At 42.8% G+C, this 12668-nt stretch overlaps 1 protein-coding gene across 1 annotated transcript in view; it reads right to left on the reverse strand.

The window, feature by feature from the left end:
- Positions 1-12668, reverse strand: part of LOC124716730 (cocaine esterase-like) — a 69488-nt gene that overhangs the window by 8409 nt on the left and 48411 nt on the right. The window contains exon 5 of the mRNA XM_047243274.1: positions 737-869. Within this exon, the coding sequence (XP_047099230.1) occupies positions 737-869 (133 nt within the window). The remainder of the gene's footprint in view (positions 1-736; positions 870-12668) is intronic.

Genomic DNA, 12668 nt, shown 5'->3' on the forward strand with positions numbered 1-12668 from the left:
TTCTCCCTAAATTCTGACAACAATGCTGGAGCTCTCCAGCTGTATTGGAAAGGCACTTCATCTGATGAAAGCACTTATTTCTGGGTTTCAGGCGGGCTCTGTCGTTTTATTCCATGCTGAAGTGCTATTCCAGTACAGTTGGAGAGCCTCTGCAATGATGTTCCAGTTTCGAGGGAACACCAGTGTGCTGAGGTGCGAACAGAAATTTGGACTGCGAAGGGGTGTGTGATAAAGTTGTTTGCACAATTGTGCAAAGCCAATTTGTCAGGTTGAAACAATGGTAGCCTAGGACACCCGGGTTCGAATCCCAATCCGGCATTTGCTTTAATCGATTTAGGAAAATCACCAACTTTTGGTACAAATTTTTATTTTTCACTTCCATCTGCATATATGCAAACGTTGTTTGAGACGTTGAAAGGTCTCTGGAACCAGTTTCACACCTTATTACTTTGAACTCAGAATATGTTGTAAAATTCAGCAACAAGCGGGTGACAAGGACACTGCACAGTACTTTTGTGTATCATTTCTGCCAGCTTTCTTGTAGACATGTGCGTCCAGCCCTTTCTTCCACAGACCGCGCAGTTTTGTTCGGGGCCTCTTTGGTACATTATGGTTAAAATAGGGACCAGCCCATCCACAAATTTGACACAGAATCTTATAGGGACTCAGAACTTGATTTCGTCATATCGCTGTACGAGCCCCGTACATCACACGTTGGAGAATACACGGCACTCACCCTGTTTTGGCGAAGTTGGTCCAGAGGCGCGTCAGTTGATCGGCGAGTTTCCCTTCGAAGGTATCTTTTGGCGGTGGATCTCCGTAAATGGTGCCGCGGCAGAAATACGGGAAGTCTTGTCCATGACCAGCGCCTGAAACATGGTACAGCAACATCACTTGGCATTGCAACGCGCACGGTTCTCCTTAAAGTGCTGCATATCACGGTAGAAAAGTCGCAATCGAGGGGAAGCGTTCTGGAAGCTGAAACTGTCAGTCTGGAATAGTGGTGCCAGGTCCAGGTTGCAGAAAATCGGGAATTATCGACCGATATTTTATTTTAAAAACTACACGAGAGTAGGATCCAGCAGTCGGACATGACAAGAAAAGAATTTATGAAAAAAACTCCTTTGAAGAGTAAAAAGTAAGAGAAAGGTTCTGTATAAATAATTGTATGGTTTGTGTTTGTAAGAATGCTAACGAAAGCTTAAAACGTAAGACGGACTGGTATTTGCTGTAGATAACAGTCTGTGTCACGATTTATTCAATCGTTATTATCAATTTTGGTGGAATTATGCAACAGCAAGAGAATAAAATCTGAGATATTTGTACTATGCTACGACAAGACAGAAATAAGGGGACGTACTGAAAAGTAATACCTCCGAATTTCTTATGTGAAAGCTGTAAAAGATTTTTAAATAAAACATACATTACTAACATTTTACATCCTTTATTTTTCATATCTACACTACTGGACATTCAAATTCCTACACCACGAAGATGACGTGCTATAGACGCGAAATTTAACCGACAGGAACAAGATGCTGTGATATGCAAATGATTAGCTTTTCAGAGCATTCACACAAGGTTGGCGCCAGTGGCGACACCTACAACGTGCTGACATGAAGAAAGTTTCCAACCGATTTCTCATACACAAACAGCAGTTGACCGGCATTGCCTGTTGAAACGTTGTTGTGATGCTTCGTGTAAGGAGGAGAAATGCGTACCTTCACATTTCCGACTTTGATAAAGGTCGGATAGTAGCCTATCGCGATTGCGGTTTATCGTATCGCGACATTGCCGCTCGCGTTGGTCGAGATCCAATGACTGTAAGCAGAATATGGAATCGGTGGGTTCAGGAGGGTAATACGCAACGCCGTGCTGGATCCCAACGGCCTCGTATCACTAGCAGTCGTGATGACAGGTATTTTATCCGCATGGCTGTAACGGACCGTGCAGCCACGTCTCGATCCCTGAGTCAACGGTTGGGGACGTTTGCAAGACAACAACCATCTGCACGAACAGTTCGACAACGTTTGCATCAGCATGAACTATCAGCTCGGAGACCGTGGCTGCGGTTACCCTTGACAGTGCATCACTGACAGGAGCGCCTGTGATGGTGTACACAACGACGAACGTGGGTGCACGAATGGCAAAACGTAATTTTTTCGGATGAATCCAGGTTCTGTTTACAGCATAATGATGGTCGCATCTGTGTTTGGCGACATCGCGGTGAACGCACATCGGAAGCGCCATACTGGCGTATCACCCGGCGTGATAGTATGGGATGCCATTGGTTACACGTCTCCGTCACATCATTTTCGCATTGACGGCACTTTGAACCGGAGACGTAACATTTGAGATGTGTTACGACCCGTGGCTCTACCCTTCATTCGATCCCAGCGAAACCTTACATTCTTGCAGGTTAATGCACGAGCGCATATTGCAGGTTATGTACGGCCTTTCTGGATACAGAAAATGTTCGACTGCTGCCCTGGCCAGAATATTCTCCAGATCTCTCACCAATTGAAAACGTCTGGTCAATGGTGGCCGAGCAACTGGCTTGTCACAATACGCCAGTCACTACTCTTGATGAACTGTGGTATCGTGTTGAAGCTACTGTACCTGTACACGCCATCTCTGTTTGACTCAATGCCCACCAGGGAAGACGAATGGAATATTCCAGAATTTGAAACACGAACAGCTGCTAGCGTGAGTTTCCTAGAAGTAGGTACCTTAGGGGTTGCGAAGCAACTCAAATCGCTTGATACGGGCAAGTCTTCAGGTCGAGATTGTATACCGATTAGGCTCCTTTCAGATTACGTTGATACAATAGCTCCCTACTTAGGAATCATACACAACCGCTCGCTCACTGATAGATCTGTACCTGCAGGTTGGAAAATTGCGCAGGTCGCACCAGTGTTTAGTGGGTAGTAGGAGTAATCCATCGAACTACAGACCTATATCATTGCCGTTGGTTTGCAGTAGGATTTTGGAGCATATAATGTATTCAAACATTATGAATTACCTCGAAGGGAACGATCTATTGATACGTAATCAGCATGGTTTCAGAAAACATCGTTCCTGTGCAACGCAGCTAGCTGTTTATTCGCACGAAGTAATGGCCGCTATCGACAGGGGATCTCAAGTTGATTCCGTATTTCTAGATTTCCGGAAAGCTTTTGACACCGTTCCTCACAAGCGACTTCTAATCAAGCTGCGGGCCTATGGGGTATCGTCTCAGTTGTGCGGCTGGATTCGTGATTTCCTGTCAGGAAGGTCGCAGTTCGTAATAATAGACGGGAAATCATCGAGTAAAACTGAAGTGATATCAGGTGTTCCCCAGGGAAGCGTCCTGGGACCTCTGCTGTTCCTGATCTATATAAATGACCTGGGTGACAATCTGAGCAATTCTCTTAGGTTGTTCGCAGATGATGCTGTAATTTACCGTCTAGTAAGGTCATCCGAAGACCAGTACCAGTTGCAACGCGATTTAGAAAAGATTGGTGAATGGTGTGGCAGGTGGCACTTGACGCTAAATAACGAAAAGTGTGAGGTGATCCACATGGTTTCCAAAAGAAATCCGTTGGAATTCGATTACTCGATAAATAGTACAATTCTCAAGGCTGTCAATTCAACTAAGTACCTGGATGTAAAAATTAGCAACAACTTCAGTTGGAAAGACCACATAGATAATATTGTGGGGAAGGCGAGCCAAAGGTTGCGTTTCATTGGCAGGACACTTAAAAGATGCAACAAGTCCACTAAAGAGACAGCTTACACTCGTTAGTCCTCTGTTAGAATATTACTGCGCGGTGTGGGATCCTTACCAGGTGGGATTGACGGAGGACATCGAAAGGGTCCAAAAAAAAGGGCAGCTCGTTTTGCATTATCACGTAATAGGGGAGAGAGTGTGGCAGATATGATACGCGATTTGGGATGGATGTCATTAAAGCAAAGACGTTTTTCGCCGCGGCGAGATCTATTTACGAAATTTCAGTCACCAAATTTCTCTTCCGAATGCGAAAATATTTTGTTGAGCCCAACCTACATAGGTAGGGATGATCATCAAAATAAAATAAGAGAAATCAGAGCTCGAACAGAAAGGTTTAGGTGATCGTTTTTCCCGCGCGCTGTTCTGGAGTGGAATGGTAGAGAGATAGTATGATTGTGGTTCGATGAACCCACTGCCAAGCACTTAAATGTGAATTGCAAAGTAATAATGTAGATGTAGATGTAGGTTTAAGTAGTTCTAAGTTCTAGGGGACTGATGACCTCTGATGTTAAGTCCCATAGTGCTCAGAGCCATTTGAACCATAAGAATGCTAACGAAAGTTTAAAACGTAAGACGTACTGTTATTTGCTGAAGATAACAGTCTGTGTCACGATTTATTCAATCGTTATTATCGGTTTCGGTCGAATTATGCAACAGCAAGAGAACAAAATCTGAGTTATTTGTACTATGCTACGACAAGACAGAAATAAGAGGGCGTACTGAAAAGTAATACCTCCGAATTTCTTATGTGGAAGCTATTAAAGATTTTTAAATAAAACATACATTATTAACATTTTACATCCTTTATTTTTCATGTCTACATATCTGCAGCCGTCTGCAGCTAGAGGGATACGAACTGTTGTGTGTAACATAGCGGCACGTAACGATACTATGTCGGCGAGTGACGCACAGCGTGCTGTAATCGAGTTACGAATTCGAAGATTTCGTCGACACGCGCAGCATGGGGATGCCAGACCACACACGAGCGCTGCAACTATCCGGCGTCTTGGGTTCACTGTCATCGATCGTCCTCCACGCAGCACCGGCTTGGCCCCATCTGACTTTCATCTGTACCAAAAACTTAAAAAACACGCTCGAGCTCTTCATTTTGAGAGTGATGACTGCGTGCAAAGCAGAGGTGAGGTTTTGGCTGTCTGAACAGAATCAAACATTCTGCAGTGACATTATTAACAAACTGGTCTCTCGTTGGGAGAAATGTGTCCGTCATATTGACTATGTTCAGTAATAAATATGTAGAATGAGAAGTACAGATGTAAATGTTAATAAAGTTTGATTTGTTTGGAAAGCTTCAAAAAACTCGGAGGGATTAGTTTTCAGCACGTTGTCGAAAATAAGACCCATAATTGCAGACGCTGTTGGTATCAACAGTCCTCGTGCATATTAGATATCCTGATACATTTGCGAAAGTATTTTTGTCGCGAATTGTTAGAAATAGTTTACCTATAAAATTAATTTCTTTTGATCTCACATTTGTAAAACAGTTCCGACTTACATTGGAACGATCACATGCGCAGAGCTGCAGGGATGGTAGTGCATAGTCTGAGGGGCAGTTGCAAGATGCTTAGGGACTACCTAAAACCATGTTGGAATTTTACTACAGCAGATAGGTTCGAGAAAGGTGACTCGTTTCGAGATATGAGAGGCTAGAAATGTGATTCACTTGTGGCTGTAACCATTGAAGGACTTCTCCATCGGATACAATACGGGTATGTAGTTGAACGGTAAGACTTTATTCAAAATCATAGACATCATTTCTACCAAAAGCGTAGCACTAGAGATCTGAAACGCTAGTGTACATTTATTATGACCTCAATCAGCACACCATCGACTACTGTTTGTGATCCTTGTCAATCAACCATCGCCTATAACTCAGTGGATGTATCGCAGAATCTCTGAGATGGCATCGAGACAGAATGCGCTACAAGTACTGTAGAAATGTCTAGCGGCGGCATGAAGGTGTTGTAAATACCAGTTTCATACCACGCTTCTCAGCCGAATCACTTTCAAAGTTCGGTAATTTTATTATGAGGGTGCACCGTCGGTGACGTGTAACTGCGCGATTGGTCTGATAATATACACGCCTACGATCACCGTCTATATCCAGTGTCGCAGTATTTGTCTGGAAAAAACACATCATATGAAGGTAATGCCATATCTCGATTTATAAAGCCAGTATAGCTTTTAACATGGATACTTGTGTGCACCTGTAGAACCAAGACTGCTTGTGATAGTAACATACAGTAGTTAATGCGATCGGGTTTTTTAAGATCTGGCGGTTTGTAAGACGATTACACCTCTCTTTCTAACAAGGGAACCTCCCCATCGCACCCCGCTCAGATTTAGTTATAAGTTAGCACAGTGGATAGGCCTTGAAAAACTGAAGACAGATCAATCAAGAAAACAGGAAGAAGTTGTGTGGAACTATGAAAAAATAAGCAAAATATACAAACTGAGTAGTCCATGTGCAAGATAGGCAACATCAAGGATACTGTAAGCATAGGTGCGCCGTGGTCTCGTGGTTAGCGTGAGCAGCTGCGGAGCGAGAGATCCTTGGTTCAAGTCTGCCGTCGAGTGGTAAGTTTACTTTCTTTATTTTCTTAAAGTTATGATGTCCGTTCGTTCATTGACGTCTCTGTTCACTGTAATAAGTTTAGTGTCTGTGCTTTGCGACCGCGCCGCAAAACCGTGCGATTAGTCGACGAAAGGACGTGCCTCTTCAATGGGGACCGAAAACATTTGATCGCAAGGTCATAGGTCAACCGATTCCTCCACAGGAAAACACGTCTGATATATTCTATACGACACTGGTCACGGCATATGCGTCACATGACAGGAATATGTTGTCGACCCACCTAACTTGTACACTTGGCGAGTGGGTAAAAACATTCTTCTATCTTTCTCGATTTAGGTTTTCTTGTGGATGTGATAATCACTCCCAAAAAGTGATGAAAACATAAGAGTTTGTGACATAAACTGAAAACAAAAAATCAAAATTTCCACTCGAAGGAAGACTTGAACCAAGGACCTCTCGTACAGCATCTGCTCACGCTAACCACAGGACCACGGCGCTTCTGAGTTCGCTCTGTCCTTGATTTTGCTTATGCTGCGCATGGACTACTAAGTTTGTATATTTTGCTTATTTTTTCATAGTTCCACACAACTTCTTCCTGATTTCTCGATTGATCTGTGTACAGTTTTTCAAGGTCTATCCACTGTACCAACTTAGAATGAAATCTGAGGGGGGTGCGATGGGGAGGTTCCCTTGTAAGACACAGTGGTAGCACTGGCAAGAAAAACTTATGAGACATGTCCACCCATCGCTGATTTTCTCTCAGTATTATTTCGTATCGTCAGTAATCATTTATTGGCAAAGTGTTATACTTAGTAGTAGGGGATGCGTGATACGTGTGACTTGAGCATCAGGCAGTATGTGTTTGTGTTCTGACATGTACAAAGGAAATGACTATGTCCAGTTGTAAGGAAGGTATGGATTTGACGTGGAATACTGTGATAGCGAAGGGAAGAATATCTCAGGTCATAAGAATGGTACAGATATTTCCAGAGCCACAGCTGTCAGCAGGGTGTATTTCCGATAGTTCGCTCATTGTCGACTGTCGTTCAACTGAGGCCATGATCGTAACATTTAATTGCAAGTATAGCGATCAAATGTGTTTGTGACCGATTTCCTAGGATAATTCTGTATAGGGGTGTGTGGCATGCCGGCAGTGGCCTGTGGTGGGAATGATTCACGTTTCCTATTAACGGCAGGATCCGTCGAAAGGAAAGGCCTGTTGGGATGTAGGAATGTGGCTGACTTAACCGTGTCGTCCTCTAGATGGCTGAATAGTGAACTAATACTTAGCATGTGTTAGACAGATTTCATGATCGCGTGGAAATTTGAGAAGATTCAAAATGGGCGTGTGTTTGCACTGGACCATTATTCCCTTCCATGTAAATTGTCTGGTTGACTGCTTCTGCACATTTCACACGTTTATTTAGCTGAGGGAACAGCCATTCTGGTGTATGTATCTAGCAGGTCAAGGACAAGTGGATGATATGTTTGCTGATTCTCTAGACATGAGAAACATCGTAGTTGACTTCATAAATTATAGGGATAATCTGGAATTTGTTACATCGCTGTCATCGGTATTCACGAGTAGAATTATCTGTTTCCTGTAATTTTTTTTCTAGTTTTGACGTAAAGGTCTTCCCAGACGGGCTAACTTCGTAGTTACTCAGTGGTTTACAGCACGCTGCACATCGCCAAAGCTTCAGATTTCTTGAGAAATAATTTCCAGTCTATATCTACGGAATTACATTGCACTGGTGATACTGTTATGCATGTGATATTGGTATTTGTTTGATATCGAGAAGTATCGACAAAATGGTATGATATTGTGGCAAACCATGCGAAAATACGTATGTTCTTGTAACACCATAGTCTGGAGATGGGTGTAGAAAAGCAAGCAAGCAGGCAGGTTAGGACCAGAAAGAGTAATGTCTTTGTTCCGAGATGGGGCTTGCCCATCCTTTGTACATTGGATCAGAGAATTCGAGAAAGCTTATGGCTTATGACAATTTGGCTCATGGCTGCCCCCTGTGTGGGTGAATTGTGAACTAATACGCAGTGTGCATTGAGCTGCCTCTGAGACCGCATGGGTCACATGTACACTCTGTGGAAATTTGAGAAGATTCAGTACAACAAATATTTGTACTGGGCATATTGATAGCATTCTCCAGGGATGTGGGGTCGTCCATGGCCGGCTGGTCTCTCTCCCTGGTTGACACGCTCTTCCGCATCTGCTGTCATGGGCGACGTTTACGGTAGTAGTTTCCTCTGTCACGCATTGCACAGCATGACGTGCGTTGTATTTGACGATCTGTAGATCACTTTTGCAGAGTTTAACTGTCAGTGCAACATGGCGATTTGTACAAAATAGTTTTTTGCTGCTGAAAGTCTCGTCTGCATAAAAAAAGGCGGGCAGTGCTTCCACACCGGCAGCATCAGTAATTTGGTGGGTTGCATTCACAAGACATCCTTTGTGAGGGGGCAAAAGAGCCTCTACATAGCAGTGAGAGCGTTTGCGTTTTGGAGGTGTTTGTTGAAAGCAGGATTTTCCGGGAAGGGTAACACGTGATTGGATGGGGTGACTTGTTAGGATCATCAGGAAGAATGCAATGGGTGTTATTGTGGGCTATTTTCGTGAACAGGCCCTGTTAGGACAAGAGTTTCCACTCAGACAAGATGGGACATCACAAAGCTTCAACAAAAGCGATTGTTATCTATTTCTGCTGTACTTTACAATTTTTGAGAGGTTAGCTTGGCTCTTAATTTACATAGGCATGTGACGTCCATATAACATAACCTTTTAAATGGTGAGCCACCACTCAAACATCTCACAGTGATGCATCAGTCACGCTGGGCAGATATACATGCGTGCACGGCTAGACACAGCTCACATGTCCCATTAGACTCTCTAGGAAGAATGCAGCCTGTGCTATTCTTGGAAGCACTGGAACAGATTTCCATAGTGCGACCTGTGATGTCAGTATCCACAGGTTTTGCACCAGCAATGGCAAACATCTGCACGCAGCCCAGAGGGTTTGGCTCTCATTTACTTGGATATGTGACTTTAGTATAACACCAGAAGAACGTTAACTGTATACCTGAAAATAGATGCGACTTTCACCTGCTGGCTGTAGGCGATAGCAGTGTGAGGGCAGATACTCGCACCCCAGCATTTGCCACTTTGTGGGGGCTGCTGTTGCTTCCCAACTCCTGGTAGTGTGTGCGGAGTCAGCACCATCAGTGTCCGGCATCGAGTGGCGGGATGTGCTTTTTTATTAGGCATCTTTTGTTAAAACTATATTCCATCGATTTCTCCTATCAATACGCTGCTGGTAATTAAAAAAAAATCCCCATACATGTGAAGGATATCGATTTAATTAATTTCCATAATTTTTTTATATCAAGATGGTGTTAGTGGTACAATAGTCAAGGGGAGGGTGTGGGTGGGTGGGTGACATGGAGCAGAGCAGCAGGTTAAGTGCACAACACTAGGTTAATTTGCATAATTTTTATGTAAAACGCGGTACCTACAATAGTTTAAGAGGGTGGGGGTGGGTGGCAATGAAGAGTGCGACAGAAATGGCGTTGAAAATCGTGTGGAATTCGAAAAGTGTCCCAGAAAATGGTGGGAGAACATAACTAATAGCTTAATATGGTTTCAAAAGCGGTACAAAAGTTTAAGGTGATGGAGGTGACATGGAAACCCGCTTAACAGAACAATAGGTTAAGTGCTGACAGAGGGCGAAACATTTGATTAAGACATCCAGAGTGCAAACTTTAGGTTATGCAACATGTTCACCCCATGTAATTACTTCTTAAAAGACCTACATCTTTCAAACAGCTGAGGATGATGAGCGAGAGATTTCCAGCCCCTGCAAACTAATTTTTTTATAAATAAACAATAGACCCTTGAATTTCTTGCTATGAGTTCCTTCCTCTCCACCATAGACCCACCAGTTTCCATATATTCCATACATTGCCTTGAATCCCATAAATGTTTAAATAAACAATATGCCACACATTGCCTAAATTGCTTAAACAATATCCCATACACTACAATCGAATTCCCTCCAATGACCGATCAACTGAGTCTTTTTCCCACCAGTTTCTGGGAGGGAGTGTGGGAGACAAGGGAGTTTACCAGAAGGGGAGACGTTAATTAACTGATGAATTTAATTAAACATTCGACCAAATTGATAAGAGTGAGGCTATTCCAATAACTCAGACCTGAAAATGTACCTGTAGCAGCGAGGGGGGGGGGGAGGTTTCAGAGGTGGGAGGGAAGTGGGGGGAGGGTGGTGGGGAACAATAGGTTAAGTGCCTGTCAATCAAAAGGAAGGAATCTTTTAGCAGAACAATAGTTTAAGGACCTGTCAATCACAGGAGAATAATAGGTTAAGTATCTGTCAATCAAAGGAGAACAATAGGTTTGCCCCTGAGTGCATACCTGCCCCTGACAGAGGCAACCCGCACTAATAAAATGTGCTCATACATTGTTCCACTACTGATAACTATTCTGTAGATTATGCAGCCTCTTATACAATACACCCTCACTCAGTTTCCAGACGGTTCACCACTTTCAGTTTCTGGGGTAATTTAGTGACACATTGATCACGTACATAAACAAAGCTACCGATATGAGGAAAACACTGATATGTATGCAACTCACACCTAACATACAGGTAACGTGGGTATGGTCTTAACTGACAAAGGGTACCAGGAAAACTACTGTAGTTGTAGTAATCTACAACAAGCCTATGGTAGTTTTACAACTCTGTCAACAAGAGATGAGCATCTGAAGACAACAAGAAGTTAGAGCACACCTGAGGGAAACGACCGAATCAAGTACTTGGCTGTCAAACATTTCGTCTCTGGTCTTTTATACCTTTCATTTATTTGTGAAATTACTTCGTATTTTACGATTATCAGTTGTGGAGTTCTTTTACTACCCTCAGTTAAACATTCTTTGCCTGTGTGCTTTGTTAATTTTGTTGTTACATGATAAATTTAACCACGTAATTGCGCACGTGGTCGTGCTCTCTACCAGGTGTACATTTGAATCTCCAAACTTCACAATAGTTCTCCTACACACCTCACGAAAAGTTTGAAAGATAGAATAGTATGTACTGCCATAATTGGAGATGTGATTAGCGGCTCGCATGTCATGCTGGGTAGCTCAGTCGGTTCATCACTTTTCAGCGAAAGGCGAAAGTCCGACGTTCAGGTACCAGTTCCGCCTACAGTTTTAATCTGGCAGGCAGTTTCACCTTTCAAAACCTCTGTGAACCTATTTGTCTCAAGGGAATTAATTTGAAACTGAAAATTTCGTCATTTCTCAGTCGACATTATTAACGGTAGAGATAACATATTTTCGAATTTGACTACCTTTCAGACCTTTGTGAAACTATTACTTCCGAATGGATGAAGATACTCACGAAAAAATGCGCCGTTTTCGATCTGACACATCATTCTTTCAGAAAAATCATCAAATTAATAATCAGTGACATCAAAACCACTACATACCAAATTTTTGTTTCAATCTGAGTTATTTATTTTTTATTTTCGTTCGCCCATTTAACAAAATGGGTCACTTTGTTACATCCTGTGTCTCACTAATGCCGTAAGCACCTTGCTCGATTCAAAAAGAGATATCATATTAACGCTACATATATGCTTATGGGTTACGAAATCCTCCATAAAAGTTTTTGTCTTTAATGTAGCACCGTATAGAAGTAAAATGTCGACAAGAAACAATACAGACCAGATAAGAACACAAGCTTTTCAAATATGGGGCTACAGCAGAACGCTGAAGACTAAATGGATAGATCAGTTTTCCGATGAACACGTACTCCATCGAACTGTAGAAGAAAGAACTTCGTGGCAAACGGCCACTAACAGAAGAGATAGATTGATAGAACGTAAAGGAATAGCTAACTGATGTCTGAAGGAAGTTGAAGGACTTAAAAAGCAGTAGCTGAGAAGGGTATAAGATGGGCTGCACCCTATCCCCAGGCCCGGATCTCGGGGAGGGCAAACTGCGGTATCTGCTCCGCCAAGGGGCGCGAAATTCACACTCTTGAAGAGAAGCACCTTGTTGCACAAAGCGCTTAGCATGCAGTGTACAGTGGTCTATCGATTATTCATACTATTTTGAAACCCATCCCTTTTTGTTTTTGACTATTTTTCAACACATTCTAAGTTGGTTTCTTAACGAATCGTAAGTTGATTTTTGAATGCTTGCATATAGTACGTCCTGTCTCTGCCAGGGGAATCTCCGTCTCATCTGGAAATAAAAAACTTTCGTGCAGA

This window comes from Schistocerca piceifrons, chromosome 9 (genome assembly GCF_021461385.2).
Source record: "Schistocerca piceifrons isolate TAMUIC-IGC-003096 chromosome 9, iqSchPice1.1, whole genome shotgun sequence".
Classification (NCBI taxonomy): Eukaryota; Metazoa; Arthropoda; class Insecta; order Orthoptera; family Acrididae; genus Schistocerca; species Schistocerca piceifrons.